The 24,239-nt window shown below is 59.1% G+C and overlaps 1 protein-coding gene across 8 annotated transcripts in view; it reads right to left on the bottom strand.

Annotated features, from left to right (window-relative positions):
* The window catches only part of Ccdc187 (coiled-coil domain containing 187), a 47,985-nt gene that overhangs the window by 13,216 nt on the left and 10,530 nt on the right, over window positions 1-24,239 (bottom strand). For 5 of the 8 annotated variants that reach the window (XM_058585934.1, XM_046465635.2, XM_058585929.1 and 2 more), the window contains 14 exons: window positions 23,542-23,679; window positions 21,773-22,824; window positions 21,211-21,305; window positions 16,553-17,094; window positions 16,046-16,130; window positions 12,914-13,023; window positions 7,954-8,051; window positions 7,476-7,589; window positions 6,335-6,456; window positions 6,132-6,223; window positions 3,172-3,248; window positions 2,466-2,662; window positions 1,305-1,395; window positions 612-758 (listed from right to left, as the gene is read on the bottom strand). In XM_058585934.1, the coding sequence (XP_058441917.1) occupies window positions 612-758; window positions 1,305-1,395; window positions 2,466-2,662; window positions 3,172-3,248; window positions 6,132-6,223; window positions 6,335-6,456; window positions 7,476-7,589; window positions 7,954-8,051; window positions 12,914-13,023; window positions 16,046-16,130; window positions 16,553-17,094; window positions 21,211-21,305; window positions 21,773-22,824; window positions 23,542-23,679 (2,960 nt within the window). The remainder of the gene's footprint in view (window positions 1-611; window positions 759-1,304; window positions 1,396-2,465; window positions 2,663-3,171; window positions 3,249-6,131; window positions 6,224-6,334; window positions 6,457-7,475; window positions 7,590-7,953; window positions 8,052-12,913; window positions 13,024-16,045; window positions 16,131-16,552; window positions 17,095-21,210; window positions 21,306-21,772; window positions 22,825-23,541; window positions 23,680-24,239) is intronic. The other 3 variants (XM_058585931.1, XM_058585930.1, XM_058585932.1) reach the window with 3 other exon arrangements.

Below are 24,239 nucleotides of genomic sequence, written 5' to 3'. Positions count from 1 at the left end.
AATTCATTCAGTCCTGGTCCCCACCCTTAAGACCTTAGTCACCCCAATGTGGAGAGGAGATGCTCAGGTGGGGACAGCACTTAGCTCAACCAGGGGCAGCCCCTTCCCCTTGCCACAGCCTATTCCAATCTGTCAGCTAGTGGGGAGGGGAAGCTGGAGTCCTCCACCCCAGGACACAGTGGCTGCTAGGTCCCCAGGGGCTGGCCTCCCTGAGGAGCCCCAGGCCATATTCTCCTTCCTTGGACCATAGAGGTCCCCTACTCTGCCTACTCTAGTTCTCTGCCCCTGCTGAGGAAAGCCCTGGGCACCTCCACCTCAGCCCGTCCTCCTCTCCTTCCTGATGGCTCCCTGCCTCTGCCGGGGGCCTTTCTCCGTGCCCTTGGCCTGGAGTACCAGCCACGACCACTGGAAGTCTCTCTCCTCAGGCAGGGACAGCCAGGGCACCTCTGCCAGGAAACCTTCTGGGGGCGGGGCATGCCTAGCAGGTCCCTCCTACCCTCACCCCTGGAGTCCCTTTCTACCTGAAGTGACAAGCATTTTTACAAGGGACTTGCACACTCACACAAAACAGCCAGGGGACAAGCATCCTGCACCCAGATGAGAGCACCCACCTGTGGCAGCTGGGTCTGTGACCGCAGCTCCTGACGAGGGCAGGTGGCAGAGCTCTGCGCTGTGAGGACTGCCTTCTGATGCTGTGCGAGCTGCTTCCTGTCTTGGTGCATGGACAGGTGAAAGTCCCTCAAGTGCTGGATTTCCCTCTGCACCAGCCAAAGAGGACAGGTCAGGCAGGCATCCCAGCCCACAGCAGCTCCCACATGGAGGGAGGGGGCAGGAATGGCCGGGGCACCTGGGGCACCCTGTCCTCACACTGCCAGCCTTGCATCCCCCTCACACGCCCCTTGCCAACCCTTCCTGATCAGCTTCTTGGCTGCAAGTTTGGCCAAGGTGGCACCAGCGGGAGGCAGGAGGGAAGCAGAGGGCTCAGCCTCCCTCTTCCTGGATTCTGGGCGCTGCCCCACCTCTGCCCCTTTATTAAACCTTCCCAAGCTCCAGGAAAGAGACACTACTGTTCAGGTGGGAAACTGAGGCCTTGAGATGCAGGGCCACTTGCCCAAGGCCACACCAGCAGGAGGCTGTGGCTGGCCTGGAGTCAGCATAGGGGCCTGCTCCGTTTCGGCCTTGTTGCCCCTCAAGCTATGGACTCTCTGGGGCACCACGGAAGGTGCCCCAGCTGTGGTGTTGGGTGGTCCCGTCCCCAGCCCCGAGGGGCAGGACACCTCCGTGTTACCCCGTCCGGGCCATACCTGCTCTTTCTCACGCCTGCTGAAGGCTCGCTGCGGCCTCTCCAACAGGGTTTTCTGCACTGCCTGGGGCCGCTTTCTCAAAGCCAGACACCTGGGAGAAGAGTGCCCCAATCTGGAGGATCTGTGCAAGTGGACATCCAAAGCCACAGACGGGGCCAGCCCAGGGTGGCCAAGTGCACCCGTATGCCCTTTTGCAGACCAGATGCTGGGACAAGTAGTTGTGCACAGCAGGTGTGAGGGTCTGGGGTAGTCCAGGCTGTTACTTTTCCCACCCCTCACTACCTCTTTGGGGTCTAAGATACAGAGGCTGGCCAATGGCAGCACCTCCCACCTGGGAACCCAGCACAGGCTGGTACTTCTCGGCAAAGGGAGGCAGGCCTCCACTGGGGGCAATGTCAAGAGGCTTCTGAATACATGCTTGCTGAGGAGGCCGTGCCGCTTCTTTTTTGAGGAAGGGCACAGGGCATTGAACTCAGGTACGGCCACTGAACAACATCCCCAGCCCCTTCCCCCCCCTTTTTTTGGTATTTTATCTAGACAGGGTCTCACTGAGTTGCTTAGAGCCTCGCTTTTGCTGAGGCTGGCTTTGAACTCACGATCCTCCTGCCTCCGCCTCCCTTATCCTCCTGAGCTGCTGGGATTACAGGCGTGAGCCACCACTTTTGGCACAAGGCTGTGCCACTTCTAAGAACGCTCCTTAAGAACATCATCTCTCGGGTGTTCCTTAGTAGGGAGAAGTGGACTAGCTGGAAGGCCCGGCAACTGCACCGGCCAAGGGAGAGACAGCTCTGGAAGCAGTCCCCCTGCGTGTTGAAGAATCACCTGGTGATTTGACATCTCAGATGAAAACTCCGCTCACAGTCTGTACGTGCAGCTTAAGTCCAGTGTTTCTGTGGCCACGCGTTTCCCTCAGCAACACCAGACAAGGGTCACTTGAAAACAGGCACAGGCCGTCTCCCAGGCGGGCTGCGAGGGGTATTCCCGTCTCTCTTGTTTGGGGTGCTTCACTGCCTTACCTAACACCTGCGCAGTGTTCCCCTACTGCCAGCTGGACCAGGCGGGGCCACGATGAGGGCGGGGCCCCCGGGAAGGCGGGGTCAACCCGAGGGCGGGACCTGCTGGGCGGGGTTTCGGGGCTGGGCCAGCCAAGCAGGCGCTCACCCTAACTCTTGCTTCATGCAAGCCAGTTGGGCGCGCTCCTTCTCCTCGAGGGCCATCTCGCGCAGGCGCTGCGACTCGGCCTGGTGCTGTGGGCACAGCTTCTCCTCCTGCAGGCTCTGCTCTAGCATCCCGACGGTGAAGAGGCTGAATGGTCTGGAAGCTGTGGCATGGGCGCTTCCGGGCCTCGAAACGTTCGGCTGGGCGAGGCAGATCGACGCAGCCACGTCACCGTCAAGCATCTAGGCCAGTCCTGGGACCGGTCTCCAGGAACGGTGCCTATCCCTGGGGAGGAGGCCACCGCCTCCGGGAAGCCCTCCGGGACTGGCTGCCGTGCTCATCCCGTTGCCATGCCCCTCTACCCTGAGAGGTGCCCCTCCCCACTGTGAGCTCTCTGAGGGCAGGTGGGGTCATCATCGTGGCCACGTGCCTGTCCCTGATCCAGGCGGTGCAGGTGCATTTGTTTGTGCTCTAGAGGGTTCCAGAAAGCACAGCCACCTGCCCTGAAATGTGCAAGCTGGGTGGGGAAGCACGCTGTTGCAAGGCCTGTCCCCACCTGTCATCCAGGGTGGAGGGCCCCGGCCGGGGAGGCTGTCAGCTGGAAGGGTGGGTGATGTGATGGCAGGGTGAACCCACCAGCAGGGCCCAGTGTAGACCCCAGTGCACTGATGTTCCCTGCCCGTGCCCCTCACACCCACTCTCCCTGTACCTGGTGGGTAGGGCTGTCCAGAGGGCAAAGCCTGGTCAAAGGCAGCTGGGAGGGGGCTGGGTCCGGCTTCCCCACCTCTGAGAGAGAGCAGGCAGTGGCTGGGTCAGTGCCCTGTCCAGGGCCTTCCTACAGGAGGGCCTCCCAAAGGTAGACTGGGCAGTTGGGTGGCCCACCCACCCCAACTTGCAACTTCACCAGCATCTCATAGGGCCACAGAAGGAAGCCGTGGCCAGCTTTTCCTGATGTGAAGTTCTGGGGTTTGATCCCCCAATTGAGGGAAACATCAGACCAAAAGTTGAAGAGGAGAGAGATGACAGCCCAGGCGCCTTGCTTTCACAGAAGGGGACACTGAGGCCAGAGGGGGATGGCTCCCAGGTCCAGCCCCAGCAGAGGTTCCTGGCTTAAGGAGCTGCCTGGCTGCTGACCTGTGCTGGCCATCCTTCTGTGCTGGGGATGGCAGAGAAAGGACCCTCCCTCTACTTTGAAAAGATCATTAGGGATTCTTGCTTCCCATCAGGAGACATGGGATTAGGTTTTGGATTTACCGTTCCATCTGAAACAACCAAAAAAGTCTACACGTTATGCTTGTTCACACACACGTGTGAGAGGACCGTGTTCCATGCGCTGAGTATCCGACAGCGGAGCACAGTGATCACTGGTAGAAAACAGGTGGCAAGGCCTCCATTGTCACATCGTAAGCCCTGGGAGTTTCCAAGCTGCAGGGAGGGAACCCAGCTGGCGGGACACCTGAGCAGAGGGGTGGAGCTGACCCTGGAGAGACCAGCGGCTGCCGTTGGTGGGATAGACTGCGAGGGGAAAACCTCGGGGGTCAAGAAGCAGCCAGGCTGAGGCGCAGCTAGTGGTGGAGCGCTTGCCTAGCCTGTGCAAGGCCTGAATTTGGTCCCCAGCACCAAAAATGAAATAAAAATAAAAGCAGCAGCAACCACAGGCCAAGGCATTCAGGAGGACCAGGAGACTGAGACCAGTCAGGCAAGGCGCTGGTGACACCTGGGCTCACTGGGCAGACAGAACTTTTTGGCCTTGGTTGTAGGAATAACCAGCTCCAGGCTGAGCACGGATCCGGGATTGCCTCATTAATTATGAACGCAAGGCCTGAGAGGCTCAGAGTAGTTCAGACAACTGCATTCCAGAGCAAAGCTTCTGAAAATGCGAGGAACACAGAACACCTAGACCCCACAAGGAAGCATGCGTGGTGTCCAGCAGTAAGCCATGCAGCAGGGGCACAGCCAAACCTGGCCCGGGCTTGCCAGTGTTGGACTGGCAGAGAGTAGACATAGTGCATATGTCTAAAAAGTTAAGTGGAGGGCTGGGGCTGGGGCTCGTGTGAGGTACGGGGTTTGATTCTCAGCACCGCACATGAATAAATAAAGGTCTATCAACAACTAAAAAAAAAAAGTTAAGTGGAATCAAGGAGGTCATGAAAAAAGAAAAGTTTCAAAGGAAGCTTTTACTTTTTTAAAATGTTTTTTTGTAGTTGTAGATGGACACAGTACCTCTGTTTTTTAAATTGTTTATTTATATGTGGTGCTGAGGATGGAACCCAGGGCCCCAGATGTGCGAGGCAAGCGCTCCACCACTGAGCCCCAGCCCCAGTCCTTCAAGGAGGCTTTTAGAGACAGAAACGATAGCTGTGGTCAGAGCCCTCGGTGGGGTCCAGGCAGATGGACACCAAGGACGCAGGCCTTAGGGAGAGGAGTGGAGGGATCAGGAGAAGCATTTGAAAAGCAGGACTGCAGGTTTTCGCCTGGGTCCAAGAGTCTCAACACACGCCTGGCACAAGAAACATGAGGAGAACCACACAAAGCACATCGCCACCCAAGTGCTCAAGACCTCAACAGACGCAGTGGCAGAGGAGAAGCAGAAGTAGTCACCTTCAGCCCAGCAAAGGCGCCAAGGACAATAGGCCGCGTCCTGCCCCCAGTGCTCCACCAGTGAGCTGCACCTCCAGCCCAGGCAAGGTCTTCAAAGTCCTGAGAAAAAGATGTGCACCCGACTCCACGGACAGCAGACCATCCGACAAATCCCGAGCCACAACAAAAGTGTCACACGTTGTCCCTGTCGACCTCACTGCCAGAGATGGTCTCCTTTCAGGCAGAAGGAAAGTAACAGCGGGTAGACATCCAGACCCACGCCAAGGAATGGGGACACCGGAGACCAACAGGACAACTGCGATTCAGAACCCACAACAGGGTCATCAACTGGAAATGAGATAACAGCAATGCGCTGTGGCGTTGGCGACGTATGTGGATGAAATGTTCGCCACTCCCAGCCTGAAGTGCAGCGAGAGCCCTGGCTGTGGCGAGGTGGAGGACCGTCGTCACCCGCAGGCAGAGCAGGTGTCCCATGGTTCCCCAAACCAGCACTCAAGCAGCAGGGAGCTACAGCTCGCAAGCCAACAGGAGAGACGAAATGGAATGATTTTGAAAACACTGTTTAATGCAAAAGGAGGCAGAAACAGCAGAGAAGAAAGTGAAGGACAGACAGCCCGCGCAGCACAGGCAGCAGGATGGGAACCAGAGCTGAGGAGCTGGGCGGTCACTTCCTCGGTGGGAGAGGAAGCAGGGCCGCGTTCACAGGAGGCAGGGTGTGAGTCCGCTGCCCGCAGGGAGCACTCGCAAAGCCGGGCAGCAGATTCGAGGTGAGGGATGGGAAGGAGGACCCAGGCCTAGCTAAAGCCCAGGGCCCCTCATGTCGCTGCAGGCTTCGGGGCAGAGGCCTTGGGGATGAGGAGGGGTCTCCTGTGGGGAGGGGACACCAGCAACCCTGAGTGTTTACATGCTAAACCACTAGAACTGCCAGGAGAACCGGACAGACCCCATCACGTCTCTGCTGCGTTTTCTCACCTGACAGAGCACCCTCAGGCGCAGTCAGAGCTCTTAGCTCTCCCCAGCCTTTGCCAGGCCACCTGGGCACCTGCGCAGGTCATGCGGGACACTCACCTGCAGAAGCTTCCTGGCCTGCCCCACTGGCTTGTCCTTCCTCAGGCACCTGGGGGCCCAGGGCGGCATCTCCACCCGGGGTCGAGGGTGCTCTGTCAGGTGAGAAAACGCAGCAGAGATGAGAGTCATCAGCCCCAGACCTGCAGTGGGTGCCCTGGCCCGTCCCACAGGTTGGGAGGGCACTGTCCGAGCCTCAGCCTCACCTGGTTGAGGGCGAGGCTGGGCCACATAATGTCTGTGGCTCTGAGTCCCCAGAGATCTGCAGCTGCTCCAGCTTTGAAGCCGTCCCTGGCCTGGGCTGGGCTGAGTCTTTCTCCATCAGCCCCTGTGAGGACAGGGAGGGGGTGCAGCGCCCAGGTCAGGCCCCAGAGCCACAACCTCGCATGTCCATGGCCTCACGGCCTGCTTGTCCATCCTCCAGTGGAGGTCCAGCCTTCTCCTGTCCCCATAGGGGTGGAGGAGTGGCGTGCTCAGCAGATGCAGAGCAAGACCAGGGCTGGGGGGGGGGCAGCCACAGCCAAAGGGGTGGGTCTGGGGCGTGGCACCAGGCTCTGTGGACCAGGAGGGAACCGGCCCTGAACCCCGTGACTGTGATGCCAGAGTGCAGAGGAGGGAGGAGGAGAAGGGGCAGAGGGGACAGGGCCAGGTGCCTGTGCAAACTTACACCCACGTGCACACACCTCTGGTTCTGCTACTCTTCCTGGAACCCCCCCCAAAAAGTACTGAGCGTGCCTCCCACTAACAGTCCCTGGACACTGACAGCCAAGAATGAGCCGCTTCCTGGAAGGCTGTCACATCCAGCCAGGTCATGGCCATGGGCTGGGTCAGCGTCCCACTGGCCCGAGTACCAGCTTCCCTTTCACAGGGCAGGTGCTGAGCTGCCTGGGCTACAAGTGCTGCCTGTCTGGTGGGGTGACGTGAGTCTGGGGTGGATGGCTGCCAGAGTCCCTGCCTTCTCCTGAGAGTCCTGCTTGGGGTTTGCACACGGCACACACCTCAGGTCATGAACTCTGGGCTCCAGCAGGGAGCCCTTGGCCTGGGTGCCTAGCAATCCCGGAACGTGGACAGGTGGGTGGCTGGATGGCCATCTGTGACCCAGCTGTGGTCCCACCACGGTCCCCTCAGTGTAGGCGCCCAGGATCCAAGTGGCCAGGTGTGTGGTTCTCAGCTGAGCCCCCCCCCCGCCTCTGCAGCACCGTGGGCAAAGGCAGGGCCCCGGTTCCCAGTCAGTCTCTCTCTCTACTCAGCCCGTGGCCCTGCACCAAGAGCGGCATCTGGTTTAGAAGGGCCTTGGGCTGGGATTGCAGGGGCAGCACAGGGGACCAGGGAGGGGTGGCTGCTGACCTTGAGCTGGTGTTTGAAGAGCAGCTCGTCCAGGGCCATCTGCGTCTCCCAGACTTCATGTTCTGCCTGCTGCTGCAGAAGGGCCAGTCCCTGCGCCTGCTTCTGCTGGTTCAGCTGCATGAGAGCCCAGGCCTTAGGGTTCCTGGGCCGGCCACGCCCCGCTGAGGACTGGACTCATCCTCAGAGGATCACCCCTGCGGCTCCCAAGCCTGGGCAGGGCCTGTGCCTCCAGACAACCCGACTGCCCTCCCCATCCTGGCCTGGGAAGGCCAGGCACCCTGGTCAGCCTGTCTCCCCCCACCGCCAAGCCCCATTCCCTGGCACTGGGCGCATGGCAGGTAACAGAGGACCTCCCTGTTTCTAAGTCCTACAATTCTGCTCAGCTCAGGGAAAAAGGCTGGTTCTAGCTTATCCCCAAACAGGAGAGGCCTAAGGGGACACATTGTCATTCGGCTGACATCATGGGGGTGGGACATACCTTCAGTGACTCAAGAAAGCTTGAGGACTTCTGCTCCAAGTCAGCCAGGTGCCCGCTATGTGGGTCTCCAGCATGCAGGCCCCCAGGCTCCTGCTGACCTGTGGACCATGGAGGAGGGGGCAGCTGAGCACCAGGGAACGCTCTTGGCCTCTTTCTCCTCTGGGCAGCCTCAGTGCTCCACGGCAGCCTCTCAACCTGTAGGGAAACTGAGGTACAGAGGCCAGGAGGGCAGGTGCCCAACTCCAGGGGCTGGTTGGCATCGACCCCATGAAGAAGAGCTCCTTCTTCCTTCCTCACAGCCCCACAGGAGGACACAGACAACTGCGGCACCGTCTGTCCCCAGGCTGGCTCTGCCTAACCCCGACCATAATTCCCTCCAATGACAAACAAAAACCCCTCAACAAACAAACAAAACCCCACAAATGCCCAACAGGCCATTTGCAGAGACCATAGGAGCTACCAGACAGACCTGGGTCAAGCACTTGCTGGGGAATCTCAAATCACTGCCAGGAACCTTGTGGGGCCACGGAGCTCTCTACTTCCCTGGCACGAGGCCCCAAGATGGTACAACAAATGCCCAACAGTGTCCATATGGAGAAGAATGAGAATAGACCCTTGTCTCTAACTCTGTGCAAAAGTCAACTCAAAATGGATCAAAGACCTGGGAATCAGACCAGAAACCATGCAACTCCTGGAAGAAAATGTAGCAACATTCCAGCATTTAGGCACAGGCAACGGCTTCTCCATAGGACCCCTCAGCTCAGGAAATGATGCCAGAGTTAATAGACGGGATGGCATCAAATTAAAAATCTTCTGCACAGCCAAGGAAACAGGAACGTGAAGAGTGAACCCACAGAATGGGAGAAAATCTTTGTTAGCTGCTCTTCTGACAGAGGACTAATATTCATATTATATAAAGAGCTCAAAAAACTTTACACCAAAACCCCCAAATAACCCAATTAATAAATGGGCAAACGAATCAAACAGACATTCTCAAAAAAAGAAATACCAATGACCAATAATTGCTGATGATGTTGAACATTTTTTCAACATCATTAGCCATTAGGGAAGTGCAAATCAGAGCTACAGAGATTCCATCTCACTCTAATCAGAATGACCGTCATCAAGAATACAAGCAAGGGGCTGGGGATGTGGCTCAAGCGGTAGCGCGCTCGCCTGGCATGCGTGCGGCCCGGGTTCGATCCTCAGCACCACGTACAAACAAAGATGTTGTGTCAGCCGAGAACTAAAAAATAAATATTAAAAAATTCTCTCTCTCTCTCTCTCTCTCTCTCTCTCCCCCACTCTCTCTTTGAAAAAAAAAAAAAAAAAAAAAAAAAAAAGAATACAAGCAAGAATCAATGCAAGAGGAGGAGGAGGAAAAGAAATTCTTTTACCCTGTTGGTGGGGATTGTAAATTAGTTCAATCACTATGGAAATCATTGTGGAGGGTCCTCAGAAGACTAGCCCAGACCCACCATGTGGAGGAAGTGGAAGATGGGGCGGATCTCATGAAAAGCCAAGGAAATCAGTGGAGGGGAGGGACCACGGGGTGGGACGCAGGGAGGGAGGGGGAAGTGCTGGGGGGTGATACTGACCACATTGTACTGTTCTGTTGTGTGCTGTGTGCAGGTGCAAATCTGTAACAACAGATCCCAACCACCAATGAAAAGTGTGGGAAAAACCCTCCACAAACAAACAAGACCCCACCAATGCCCAACAGGCCAATGAAGACAACCAGGAGGGTGTACGAACACAGGGGCAAGTCCTAGGTTCTTCTTGGGATTTCCCAGATTGTCCCAGAGTGTGGGCCTCCCCCTTGGTTATGAAGTCCCCAGAGGCAGCAGAGGCGCTTTTCTCTTTCTGGTGGTCCCCAGGGACCAGCCCTACTGTGTGCCATTGGTGCTCCTGCCTCACAGAGGCACAGCCAGGAGGAGTCCCACTTGGGCTTCCCACAGTCTGCCCCTGCCTTGCCATGGGCCTGGGTCCTGGTGAGAGCTGGCAGAGGCCATGGGACAGCCAGCCCAGTCCTGGGCTCAGACCCTCTGGTCTGGATGATGGAACCCGCCTGCTGGCTGCCGATGAGCTCGTCATTGCTGGTGGGATCCCTGCCACCTGCCCAGAGAACACGGTCTTCCTGCAGACTGCAGCTCGGCTTCTTAGACCTCGAGCAGTTGAAGTGCCGCAAACAGTTATGCCAGTTCCTGAGCATCGCCGTAGCCGCAGAAAGGGACCATGTGGGAAGTGGGATGCTCCCCAGTGGCCCCCTAACTGGCCACAATACGCAGTGAAGACACTTGCAAACTTCTGGTTTAGGTGTCGGTGTCTACTTTGAGCTACAATTCCTTTGCAAAAGAAGATTTCATGTCCTTTGTCTGGGGTCCCCAAGGGAAGCTGGAGCTAGAGAAGGTGTCCAACCTCCAGCCACCCTCCTGCAGGGACCTGGAGCTTCAGAGGCCCCAGTCCCCCGGGGTCTCCCAGCCACATGGGAGGGGCAGCTCCTGTCACCTCTGGCCATGTCCATACCCCTAATAAATCACTGGGGAGACTTGGCTGCATGCCTCTGAGATCTGAACCATGATCCAGGAGAAAGTGAGCTGTCCCTGAGCAGGACAGCCCCCTCAGTAAGCAGAGGATGACCTCGGCCTCCACCTCCATCTCCTGCTGTTGGACAGGGGGCAAGGAGTTGGGAGAACACACCCCACCCACTGCCCAGTGCCTGGTCACCCGAGGATCAGTGGGGTGGCTTCGTGAGGGCTCCACACTGGCACTTCTGCTGCTGCTGCTCAGCATGACCATGACGATTGGGCATGAGCTCAGTCCTGGGGCCTGGATCCAGGGGTCACAGCCCCCCAAAGAGCTGGCAAGATGCCCTGCCCTCAGGCAGAGACCCACAGCATCTCGGAGCTGAGCCAGAGGCAGCCAAACTGCTGTTCACATTTAAGCTTAAAGGAAACAGGATGTCAAATTCCACTCTCCAGTCACACTCCAAGATCCCAGGGGCTTGACTGTCACGTGAGGCTGGTGGCTGACAGGTTCTCCCTCCTTGCAGGAGGTTCTATTGTGCAGCGAGGTCGAGGTTGGAGTCTACAAAGTTCCACTAGACAGCTCTGGTCTGGGGGAGTCTAGAAAGTTCCCTCGGGCAGTCTTGGTTCCAATGGTAAGAGCTAGAGCTGAGGGACTCCAAGTGACCCACAGGGCTGCCGACACCTTCTTCCCAGGCATGGTGAATGAGGTGGAGGCGTGAGTCAGAGGGCCACTTGCTCATGGGCCTAATCCTGATCTTACCCCTTGGAAGATCCTGGCCAGGAAGTGGCCACCTACTGTGGTCAGGAATTTCCCCTGACCCTCACACAAAGGCCAACCTCTATTCAGCCACTTAGAGAGGACAATACATAAATCCAGCAAAGGCTGGACAGAGCGCTGGTCCTGACCTACCCCTGGGTTCCTGGGCAGCTCACTGCCACTTCAGGCCACACTCTGGTTTGAATGTCCCCTCCAACACTCATGTTGACATCTAATTGCTGTGACAGCAGCATTAGGAGCTGATCAGTCCTCAGGACTCCACCCTCATGAACGGATTAACGAGGAGAGTGTCCACCGTGGAAGGTGGGTTCAGCCCCTTCCTCCTCTCGGCCGCTCTCCTCCGCCACGGGACAGCTCAGCAAGGAAGCCCTCACAGGCTGGCACTTTGCTCTTAACCTCCGGCCTCCAGAACACGAGGCTCTAAGTTCTGTTTCCTCATAAATCACCCCACCTTGGACTTTCTGTTAGAGAAGCCAAATAGACCAGACAGGTGGGAGGTGGGCTGGGTCCTCCTGGCTGTGGACCCGTGTCCACGGCTCCCTGCCCCTGGGTCTCAAAGCCCAGAATCCCAGGCACCGTGTGTTCTGACTGGCTCATCTTCTTATGCCTGTGTCCCCAAAATGCAAGCATCATGAGGGCAGGGCTCGGGTGCCAGTAGGTGCCAGACACCAGGATGCTCGGGGACAGTATGGAGGAGCAGTAACCCTGGAGACCACAAGGAGCTTTGGAAACTTGGAGCCCAGGAGCATCAGCAACGTTGGCCTGAGGACCAGGTGCCCCCGCCCCAGGCTGAGAGGTCCCCCAGAGCCGAGGGCCTGCACAAGCACACACAGCCAACACACTCTCCACAGCCCTCCGCCAGTCCACAGAAGAACGGGCCTGCACGTCCTCTAGGCCCACAGAGGACACACTTCCCACCTCACTGGGAAGCCTCAGTGGGATGGGTCTGGCCCGTGGGGGTGGCTCTGAGCCTGGGTCTGAGACCCCCTCCACCCAGTTACTAGCCCTGCAGGGGACGCCTGGGGCTCTGCTGTGCCCGGGGCTTTCTCAGGCCACTGGGCCTCACAGGCCTCACTGCCCAACCAAAAGGTGGGCGAGGTGTGGCCGCCACTGCTCTGGTTGAGGGCCGATTGTGCCCGCCTGCCCGCCTCTCACAGCAGACATGACCATGCTTCACCACCATGTCCAAACCCTGTTCTTTTGAGGCAAGTCAGGGGCCAACCAGCCATGAAAGCCTGCTCGGAGTCAGCACGCGGCCCCACCTGCCCAGGCGGGCCAGAGGGCTCCCAGCACACAGCCCCGGCTGCTGCTGGGACCAAGTCAGGGTGTGGGGCAGGCACCCCAACCCCCTCCTAGGCACCAGCTTTTCATTCCTGAGTGCTGGGTGCCTCAGGAAGCTGCCCGCAGGGACCCAGGAGCATGGCCAGGAAGCCAGCTCTTGGGCTGTCATCCCCGACACTGGTCACAGCAGGCGTGACAGGAGCACAGAGCAGGCAGCGGCCCGGAAGCCTCCAAAACACTTTAATGCTGAAGGGTGGGTGCTGTCCTCATGGAAGAGGGTCTCCCACCCCACAGGATGTGGAGGGGGTCCCTGGTGGCCACCCCTGGCCACCCGGCCAGCTATCCCAGGACCCGTCTGCAGGCTCGCCCTTACCGCAGCTCCGGGTGCTCCAGGGCATTACCAAGCCTGGCCCTCTGGCCACCGGCACGTCCTCCAGACAAAGGGAGCTGCAGGTGGGGTCCCGTGCCGGCACCCTGCGCGAGCTGGGAGGCAGACAAGCGTGGGCGTGAGCGAGGTCCGGCTGCTGGGGGCAGCACAGGGGACTGGGGCCTGGCAGGCAACCCCTCACTTGGCTGAATGTGGGCTCCCAAGGCCCTCAGCAGCCCTTGGAACCACAGTGTGTCCAGGGCGGGATGGAGGGCAGAGCCTTGGAAGGCCCGGGCCTGTGACCTGCAGCGCAATGGTGGCACCACATGTGCCTGGCCCCCAGCATGGGCAAGGCACGGGGTCTGCAGCACCCAGCAGGAGCGCAGGTGACCACCTCCAGGCACCGTGGCAGAGGCCCCCTTTGCCAGAGTGGCCATCCAGTCACCTCTTCCAGTTAACAAGGGCACTTCCATGAGGCCCAGGGCAGACGGGGGCCACCCATCAACGCTGACCCCTCATGCTAGGCCCAGCCATTCTCATGGCTGGGATGGGTTCATCTAGGAGTGCTCTGGCAAGACCCAGGAGGCAGGCCCGCTGGCCTCAGAGCGGCCCTCCCTCAGGCAGCCAGCAAGCTGTGCCAAGGTTAGGAGCCAGGCGAGCCCCTGGGCCTTCCCGGGGTCAGCGGCCACGCAGGGAGGGACGCCCTCGAGCGCTGGCCGCGGCTGTTGGGATTAGAGTGTGTGGGGCACAGTGAGTGTGTACGTGGCACGTGCAGAGCGTGGCTTGAGAGAGCGTGGTTGAGCACAGCCCACCTGGCCCGGTGCTCCTCAGGCACCATCTGTCCCTGGCACAGTGACAGAGTTCGCCCACACCTGTGGCCATGGAGACCGGCGTGTGGCATGTCCTTCTCTAGGGGTCAGCAGGTGTATATCTCACATGGACTGTGGGCCAGTCCCGTGCAGGAATAAGGTGGTGACCCCATGCCAGCCCCTGCCCCAGTTCGAGGCCTCTGAGGCAGGGGGCTGTGTGTTGAGGCCACAGGGCTACAAGGCACCCTGGGCGCATGCTGCCAATGGTCTCAGCCCTTGCTGGCCATTGAGCACTGGGGTCCCCGTGAGGCCAAGGAGACAGTGCCAGCCTGACTCCGGGCAGCAGACCAGCACCTGGACGCAGTGAACCTGGGGCTCCAAGGGGAAGGGCAAGCCAGGGAGGGGAGCGCGGCCCGGTGTTGTGGAGGTGGCAGGCCTGTGGTCCCATACACACCCTGCACATCCTGGGCAGTGCTCTTTGGAAGGGACAGGAGTGCCCAGCTGGCCACTGAGCTGTCCCTAATCCCCGCTCTCCCAGGGCGCCTTCTGGGGCACAGATCCTAGATATGGTTCCTGCCTCTTCCTGTTTCTCCTCAGATGACTGGGCAGGGGGCAGGGGTCACAGTGCCCAGTGCCCGCCCTGGGCAGGGGTCTGGGCCACTCCTCTACCCTCTGGCCCCTTTGTGGCTGTGCTAGGAACAGCCAACCCTTCTGGGCCTGGGTCTGAGTGCCTGAGGACAGACCTAGCTTGTCCATCTTGGAGCCTGGGGCACTGAAATTAACTTCTCCAAAAATTCTATGCTCGGGTTCCAGCCCACCCCCTTCTCAACAGCTTGGGGAGCTGGAGGGGCCGGTATCAGAGGAGAAGCCACCCCTTTGCTGCCCCCTGCTGGCCTCAAGATTCCGTGAGAATACAAGCCCAAATCACCCGCCATCACCAGCCCATCACCCCGCGGGGCTGGGACGAGGAGGCACAGGTGAATTTCCGGGGAGGGGGGTGGGCAGAGCAGGCCTCAGGGGGAAGGGTCCCTCCCAATAGGAAAGGGCAGGGGAGGGTACCTCAGCACCCTCACTTTCCAGAGCACTGGGGGTAGGGAGCAGACTGCTCAAGGTCAAGGGACAGAGCTGGGACCTTAACCTGCCCCTTGTCCATGGGCAGCTCACCAGGAGGGGGCGTCAGGTTCTTCCCAGCAGCACCCTTTCGGTGACTGTGGCCCCACCCATCACCCCGTGGCGGCTGCTCCACATCCTCAGCCCTCCTGGTGTGCAGGGGCAGCCCCCCAGGCCCACTGACTTAGCTGCCAAGGTCGCTGGTGTGACACAGCCCTGCTGTGGGGACTGGGCGGAGGCCGGGTGTTCCTGGTGGACTCTGGCTGAGGGGGCATGCAGGATGCCCAGGCCACCGCCGTCCTCCTCCAGAACTCCCGGCCTGCAGCCCCGTCTTTCTGGTAGTGGCTCTACCTTTGGAATCCAGGGTCCTGGGCTCCCTGGGGAGGGGCTGCTCAGGCCAGGCTGGGGTCCCCTGACCAGGGGCTTTGTTCGGTTTGAAGACAAACCAGGGGTGAAGGGAGATTTTTTGGAGTGGCAGAGGAGAGTTTTCAGAAGAAAGGGCCCTGCCTGGTCCATGGGCCCTGGGGTAGGTCTCGAGGCCATAGCCATGAGGAGAGCTGAGGTATGCACAGGCACAGCCATCTTGTACCCAACTATGTCATACCAGATGGCCCCTCAAGGCCCTCAAGGGACTGAAGCTTCTTCCTTGGCCCTGCTGCAGCCTGGGACTCAATGGGGCAGCAGGGACCCCTCCTAAGCTTAAGTGGGAGGGGGTCTGGGGGCACAGAGCAGGTACCATGTCCCCACAGATGGGACTTCAAATGCACCTTGTGACCTGGACCTAGAGAAGGCTACGGGCCACAGTTGGGGGTGGGTGGAAGAAGGGCAAAGGTCCAAGTGGTCCTAGAACTGAGACGTGGGGTGTGGGCCCTGGACCAGTGAAGGGAGGCCCTGCTCAGAGGCCCCGACAAGGCCAACTGCCAACAGCCAACAAAAGAGCCAAGGTGACGTGTCTCCCGAGGGTCAGAGCAGCACAAAGGGAGTTTGTGGGCTCTTGACTGCCCAGGGCAGGGCTTGGCTTAGGGACCCACTGCCAGCTGCCTGGCCAGAGCTGTCCAGAGAGCCACCCCATGGCGCGGACCAGCATCGGAGCCAGCATGACTTGGTCCACCTCCTGGGAGCTGTGCCCTCCCTGCCCAGCCTGGCTGCACCCAGCTACCTGGCCTTGGCCCCTCGACCAGCTCCAGGGGCACTTGCCAAGGGAGCTCTCGGGGCTTACCTCCCTAAGGGGGCACCAAGGGACCTGAAGGGATCCGAATCTCTCTGCAGCCTCTTCTCCAGCTCCCAGAGTCTCTGTTGCACACCTTTGAAAGAGGCACATGTCATGGCAGGGAATCAGCGGGACAAGGAGCTGGAGGTTAGCGGGGACAGGGACGCCCTGGCAGGGACGCGCGGGCACATTTCGCAGTGGGCCTCAATGAGCTGCAGTGCCCACCTAGCCTTCAGGCCCCTGGAGACAGGCAGGCCAGGGAGTGGAGGGCACACGGGCAGTGCAGCAGCCTCACCCCTTCTTCAACCTGTCTTCAGACAAGACGGGGAGGGCAACTACACCATGTGCCACTCCAGGAGGGCAGCTACTCTACCCTGCCCACCCTGGACAACGCCTAGCTCCGGCCTCCTCTCCCTGCTTCCAGAGGGGAAACCGACTGGTAATGGGGTCCTGTGCTCCCACTCATGGGACCTCCTGGCCACTCACTGGCCATTGGGCCCAAGGCCCCAGTCGTACCTTGGGTCTGGCTCTGGTGGCGGGCCCTTGGGCTGACGCTTTGTGTCCCCCAGCTCGGGCTCCACAGCTCTGGGTCATCATTAAGGAAGCAGGAGGAGGGGATGAGGGGCTTGGCCTGCAGGCCAGCCCAGTCCTGGGGTGTCCCTGTTTCTCTGTTGGGCATCAAGGCACTGGGGCAGGCCGTGGCAGTGAGTGTGAGGGCAGCAGGTGCTGAGCTGGGACCCACGGGTGGCCAGTCCAGGGCAGTGTCCGAGGCCTCTGCCCCACGCAGCTTGGTGGTCAGGATGTCGATGCGCTGCTTGAGCACGTTGGCCATGGTCTCCAAGGCCTGCAGCCGGGCCTGCTTGTACTGGAACTGCAGGGGGCCCGAGGAGCCCAGCCGGTCTGCCTCTTGTGGGTCCAGGGAGACGCAGAGCCCCCGGGAGAGGTCCTGGAGGTGCAGGGGGCCCAGGGAGGAAGCGGTGGACAGCAGCAGCGGGGTACCGGTTCCGGTCTCCAGGGTCTCAGTGTGGTCCCAGGCTCTGTTCAAACACAGACAGAAGCTGCAGGGAAGAGAAGAGCAGGCGCTCAGTCCCCGCAGGGCTGCGTCGCTTGGCATGTGCAGAATGGCCGTGTGCAGAACGGCAGGGAGGAGTGACCGGTGGCTCAGCAGAGCCCTGTCTGTCACAGAGGCCAGAGAGGCTCCGGCCTCCGCAGGCAGCTGGCCTGCGGCTGTTTAACAGAAAGAAGGGGGCCTGGCTGTGGCCTGGGAGGGGGCAGGGACATCCACAGGCCTCTGGCTTTAACACCATGTTGCCACCGTGTGGCAGAAAACCCGTGCTGGGTGAAAGCAGAGGAATCAAGGACTGTGAGCCGCCACTCCCATACCCGGGCGCGGTGGTGTCTGTGTCCACCAGCAGACGAGGCGGGACGGCAGAGCAGGACGGGGGCACGTTACTCAGCAGGAAACAGGAAATTGTGTCAGCAGCTGTGGTGGGGCTTGGGCCACCAAGCTGGGCTGCTGGACATCACAGAAGGTAATGAAGGCAGACCCCACTTAGGGGAGGCCCAGCATCCTGGAATCCAGACACAGAACCAAGGGTAGACAGGGACAGGCTGGCCTGGGGCGTCTGTCACGTGGGGCGGCGGCCACGGCAGGACTGTAGTGTGGACCTACTAGTGCCACAGGGGCCACACACTTGGACGAGGTGGGGAAGGGTGTCGCTGGTGCCTCGCGAGGGCACCGTGTGCCGTGGCGCCCTGGGCGACTAGCTGAGGATGCCGCTCTGCGCACTGAGGAAGGGCTGCGGGAGCCGCCCAAAGTGGAGATGGCCTGACTGAAACCTCCTGTGACACACCTGGGTGTCAGACGTCACACCGTGGCCCCTCCGTGGGCACGACCTCTGCTTTCCTGCTTCAGTTATAAATAAATCTAGCATAAAATAAAATCCAGATGGATTAAGGATCACAAAACATGGCTAAGGGCTGGGGCTGGGCTCCGTGGCAGAGCACTTGCCTAGCGTGCGAGAGGCCCTGGGCTCGATCCTCAGCATCATATAAATATTAACATATAAGTAAAGGCATTCTGTCCATCTACAACCACAAAAAAAATTAAAAACCTGGCTAAGATGGTGAATTTTGTTATGCTTGACACATTTTTTAAAAAGTGGAAATAGCAAAGGGCAAGGAGACAGTGAGTGAGGAGGACCCACAGCCCCCCACCAGTGGGACAGACCTCCACAGCACCATGTGGCACAGGAGCCTGACAGGCAGCCAGGGAGGGACTGCCCTAGGGTACAGGGTCTGGGTGGAATGGAGTCCTCTCTCCCTGGAACCAGTGTCCGTTTAAAGGTTTACATATGCAGACCCCTGGGCACCATGGGCCCTGAGTTCAGGGAGGTAGTCCAGAAAAGACCAGATACGGAGCCAGAGGAGCAGCCAGGGCACGAGGAAGGGTGTCCAGCCAAGGAAAGGGGGCTGGGGCCATCCTGGAGCCCCTCCCAACACCAGCTGCCAAAGTGTCCCCTGAAAACACAGGGCAGGGTGCTCCTGGCTGCAGCACCTCAAGGGGAAGCCCTGAGCCCAGCCTCCAGCCAGATCCAGCTGCCCACCTGGGCCCACCCACGGCAGGTGACCAGAATGAGGCTGGGCCAGGCAGAGCTCACTGCAGAGCCCAGGGGGCCTTTCCCAGGCAAGAGCCAGAAGCAAGCCCCCTCCCCGGCTCCCCAACAGGGTGGGGAGGGCCTGCAGAGGTCCCCACTGGCTCCCAAACAGCTCAGGGGTGGAGAGTGCCCCGGTTGGAGTAAAGCACAGGATGGTGAAGACAAAACAAGCGGAAAAAAGAAACGAGCCAGGCAGGGGCGCACTCCTGTGATCCCAGCAGCTCAGGAGGCCGAAGCAGGAGGATGGGGAGTTCAAAGCCTACCCCAGGAACGTCGCAAGGCCCTAAGCAATTTAGCAAGACCCTGTCTCAAAAACAAAAAATAAAAAGGGCCGGGGATGTGGCTCAGTGGTAGAGCGCCCTTGGGTTCAATGCCCAGTACCAAAAAAGAAAGGGGAGGGGGACCAGACAATGTGCACTGGCCTGTGTGGGAAAGGGGGCTTTCTGCACGCAGTTCCACCAGGTGGGCTGGGGCTGGGGCTCAGGGGTGGGGCGCCTGTCATACTTCCAAACTCATGACCCCTAATGTTGAATCCCCAAAGAGCAAAATTCCTAAGGTCTACAATCTCAACTCTGAAAGATTAAAAGGATCGTGAATGTTGAAATCCTGAAGGCTGGAATTCTGAACACGGCGATCCCCACGCCAGGCGGCTCCAGAGGATCAGCCTGCTTGCCATGGTCAGCAGGCAGAATAGGGACGAGGGGAGCCTGGATGCCCGGGGCAGGGTGCCTCCCGAGGCGAGCAAGAGCTCAGAGGGCTGGGACCCCCGTGTGGAAATGAGCATCTCCCAGGAGACAGAGGAAGAAGGCAGCCCCGTCGCCATGCAAGATTTGGAACATGGTCTGCGGACCACCTCCTCCAACTGCCAAGCCCCTCCCTGGAAAGCACTTTTTCACACATCAGATTTCCTATTTAGTTTAGCTTTTTTTTTTTTTTTTTTGCCTCTTTTCTTAGTTTTTTCCCCGCTATTTTAAATTGCCGGCATTATTTTTTGCAGTTTGCTATGAGATGCATTTCATCTGCATTCGTGTCGGGGTCCTGAACAGAAAGCCCTTGAGACTCCTGAATTCCGATTGGCTTTGTGTACCTCGTGCCACTGTGACTCCAGCAGAGAGCCTCACTCCACGCTGGCCTGTGCCTGAGCTTCTTGCATGCAGGTAAAGAGGTTCAAACAGCACCTTTGGCAACGTCCACTTGTGTGAGAGAAAATTTCCCGAGAGCTAGCTTGCCGGGGTCCCTCTGTGCAGTGGTGACCCATTGCAGCAAAACAGGTTGTCCATCACCATATTTCCGATGACCACAGGATTTTTGTCATTTTCTTGCTGTCCTGGGGATGGAACCCAGGGCCTCGTACATGCTAGGCAAGTGCTCCATCGCTGAGCCGCAACCCAGCACTTTTTACTTTGAGACAGGGCCTTGCTAAGTTGCACAGGCTAGCCTGGAACTTGGGGTCCTCCTGCCTCAGCTTCCTGAGTAGCTGGATCACAAGTGTGGCCACCACACCTGGCTCCCAGATGACTGAAGCTATAAAGCTGGGCATACACAATTACCAACCACAGGGCCATGTTTTGACATGTCTTTATGAATTCGGTTCATCTGCTCCTAACTGAAAAACCCATGTAACCGTCAGTAGCAGAGCTGAGTGCTCGTGCTTGCGTAATCACCTACATTGTGACTGACTGCTTTATCCGGTAAGTCGCCACCAAGTGTCCTGTCAGGCTTTTATGTTTCTCCAATAAATCCCCCTCTGAAAATATATGTCTTTGAAATAATTTTTAAATTATTTTTTACAGGATTATATTTTCAGGATTTACATCTTTCAGACTGGTGATTTTAGAGACTTTAAAGATTTTGCTGTTTTGGGATTTCAACATTTGGAACTATGGAGTTTAGCACTGTGTCTTTTGGGATCAGGGCTCAAGCCTGCAGGTGCTCACAGGAGGAACAAAGGCAGGTATGTGAGCTGGCCCAGCAGCCATGGCCACAGCGGTTAGCCACGGGAGCTGGAAGGCAGGGCAGCCCAGTGTCCACGGACAGGGAAGCCAATTGGTGTGGACGGAGCAATATGGTGTGAAGCCCTGCTTCACATCGAACGAGGTGGGTGTGAGGCCCTGACATGCAGTGAGAAGCCGGGGCCATTACCTTACGGAGCCGTTATTACGAAATGTTGCTAGGGGCAAATCCATGGCCAGAGTAAACTAAGAGCTGCTCTCCCGGGAGAGTGGGTGGAGTGACAGCCGGGGGTGGTCTCCTCTGGGGTGACTGTCCCAGAGCAGCTGTCCGTCAGAGGGCTCTGAGCTGTGCCCTTGAGCATGGACGATGTGGGTCCCACATGCTCCTCTGACCTCCGAGAAAACACTGGAGTGACCAGCTGCTCCCTGGACTGGAGCCCCGGCAGCCGAGCACAGGTCCCAGGAGCTTCACCATGATGGCAGCGTGGGGGCCCCTGGATTTGTCCTTTGCCCTGTCTGCCACCACAGCCATGCCCAGAAACAGCAGCCCCCACGTTGTACCCACCTGCCCGGAGCCTCTTGGGCCCCCAGCACCTTGCCAGATGTCACCTTGTTCCACTGAAGCACAGGAGATGCCAGGTTCCCAGGGGCTTCCAGGCCCTAAAGAAGAAGGGGCAGTTAGAGCCCCCCAGCAGAAGACCCCACAGCCCATGTCTCGGCCTCAGATCTGGGCCCCAACCTCCACCAGGCCTCAGGCTGGATTCTGAAGAGTCCTGCAGGGGGGTCTCACTTCAGGGGCTGGGATGGAGGCAGCACGGTCCTCCCAGAGCACACTTGGGCTGGAAGCCCACAGCCTTGCGGGAGCCCAGCAGCAGGGAATCGGGCTCCACCCCCAGCCCCCAGCCCCAGACAAAGGTGCCCAGGTCTGGGCCTCTCCTCTGTGGAGTCACCCAGGGCAAGGCTTGTGAATGCCCTGGTTTCCTAACGAGTCAGGGCGAAGCTGCTGCAGCCAGAGCTGCCACAGCCCCAGTGGACACATGTCAGTGGACACAGGTGGCCAGGGAAGCAGCTGAGGTCCTCAGGCTCAGAGGCTGAGCTGAGTGCCCCCTTGCCCCTCCTGCACATACCCCGGACCTCGCAGAACTGGGCACAAAGGTGACGATGCCAGGGTTGGTCTGGGAGACCACGGGGACGGCCTTGCCCAGCACCGCCTCCCTCTGCTTCCGGTAGACCTCCTGCAGCCTGTGGTTCCTCAGCTCCAGAGTGCGCATAGCCACGGCCTTCCGTTCCAGGGCCTGCTGCCGCCGGGCCTGGGCCTTCTGGCGCATGAAGTCCCGTAAGGACTCCGAGCTGTGCGGCTGGCACAGGGGCGCCCGGAGCCGTGGGCAGGACCCAGATGAGCTTGAATCTTGCTCCTTCCCCAAGAGGTTCTGAGGGTGGCCCTGGCTGGGCCTCGACCAGGCCTGCTTGGTTCCCAAAGAGTGGGGGACAGCGGCTCTGAGCTTACTGGGGGGGGCAGTCCTTTGCACAAAGGAGCTGCTCCAGGGCCGTTGGGGGACAGAGTGTGGCCTCTCCAGAGAGCTCCAGGGTCTGGAGACAGCGGGCTCCAAGTCTTCACAGGCCGCCCAGGCCCTCTGATGACAGGTCTGTCCACCAGAGGTGCTCCAGGGCCGCCGTGAGAAAGTGTCCAGCTTGTCGGGGTTTTTTCTTGACCTCTGGAAAGGGGGGTCTTGTCCTTGGGTCACCCAGGCCCTCTGTGGGTAGGACTCCCACTTGGCTAAGGTGTGCCAGGGCTGCTGGATGCAGGAACTGCTGGGCCTCTCTAAAGAGGAGCACTTCCCCTCTGTCATGGCCCAAGAGCCCTTGGAGAAGGAGCCCTGCACATCCCGGGAGCCGGGGGGGTCCCGCTGCTGCCTCCCCGCTGGACTCTGCGGCTCTGCTTTAGCGCGTCTGAGCTTGGGTCTGTCCCTGGGGTTGCGGGCCAATTCCAGCCCGGCCTGGATCTGCTGCCGGAGGTCTTTCAGGATAGCCATGGCGGTTTGGACCGTCTCCGGCTGATCGTGGGAAGTCAGGCTGGGTGTGATCTCGGAGAGCCGCTGGTCACTGCCGGCAGAGGCAGCCCTGGGGAGCCAGGCGTGGATGGGTGAGCCCCGGGGGGCTGTGGCTCTCTTGCTGTCTCCTGCAAAGACAGGTGGTCACGGGGTGCTGGGCCCTGCAGGTGGAAGGCAGGCAGAGCCAGCTCCTCCTGGCACGGGGTGGGGGGGGCAGCCGGTCTCAGCCAGCTCCCTCCCGACTGTGGCCTCGGCGCCCACACACAGAACCCTCAGAGCAGCAGCCACATGGGGCAGACCACCTGCTCTGGATGTGTGTGCTGGCTGCGCACATGGAGGAGTGACAGGAGTCCCCCAGAGGAGTGGCCGGCTCCTATTTGCATTCCTTCTGTTGGGGAAACTCTGGTGGTGTGCCTGCTCCAGAGCTGACCCAGGACATTCTTGGGGACAGAAATCCTTAGGTTTTTTTGGTCTGTTTGTTTGTTTTGAGTACTGAGGATTAAAAGCCGGGACACACTGTCACTGAGTTATACCCTCAGCTTTTTTATTTTTATCTTGAGACAAGGTCTCACAAAGTTGCTGAGGCTGGCCTCAAACTTGTGATCCTCCTGCCTCAACCTCCCAAGTTGCTGGGATTACATGTGTGTGCCGCCACTTCCAACCTTCTTAGGTTTTTAAAGATAATTATTTTCCTGTGTCCCCTCTCTGATGGTGATTTAGAGGGTGATTGACAGGTCTCTGGGAGAGACGCCCTAGCTGCCTTCTCCTTTGATGAGATGGACAACATGGACATGGCCATCTCCTCCTCCACACCCGCCCCCTGGGGCCACAGCAGACCGGCAGACCTGTGGCATCCACGCTGGGGGCCCAGTTCCTCAAGGGTGCCTTGCTCTGGAGCCTGGGGCGGGCAGGAGGGGGCCCAAGCAGCAGCCTCACCAGGGCTTGTCCTTTCCTCCAGGCGTGAACACCAACCAACTCAGAATCTTAAACAGAGAAGACACACAAACACAGCCGGGTGCCTGTGGACCTCCAAACAGCGGCCCTGATGAGGAAGTGGGTGGCTCCACGTGGACCCTGGCGACCACCTCATAGGCTCTGGAGGGGCTCAAAGTGAAACCCCTCATGTCCAGCCCCTGTGGGTCAGAGCAAGGCTTCATCTCAGGGTGACTATGGCAACTTCTCTGACCCTCCGTATTCTCTTCAGTGAAAAGAGGGTAATAAATCTTCTCCTAACAGCTCTGTCCAAGGAGCACTCAGCTCAGACTTGTGCACACTCACACACACATGCACACATGCCCACACCTCCTCTCACCCGCACACACTCACACTCTCACACAGTCATGCTCTCACACACTCATGAACTCACACTCTCACACTCTCACACACACTCACATGCCCACATACTCACACGTCCTCACACACACTTGCACACACCCTGAGGTCTGGAATCAAGATCTCCATGCACACCCAGCCCCCATGGAGGGAGATTTCTGCCAGTTGGGGACACAGGTCCCTTGGCTGGGACTGTGGGTGCTCCCCCTAC

Source organism: Marmota monax, unplaced genomic scaffold (genome assembly GCF_021218885.2).
Source record: "Marmota monax isolate L192 unplaced genomic scaffold, Marmota_monax_Labrador192_F-V1.1 WCK01_AAM20220418_F8-fsc00167, whole genome shotgun sequence".
Taxonomy (NCBI): Eukaryota; Metazoa; Chordata; class Mammalia; order Rodentia; family Sciuridae; genus Marmota; species Marmota monax.
This window is presented reverse-complemented; position numbering and strand designations above follow the sequence as displayed.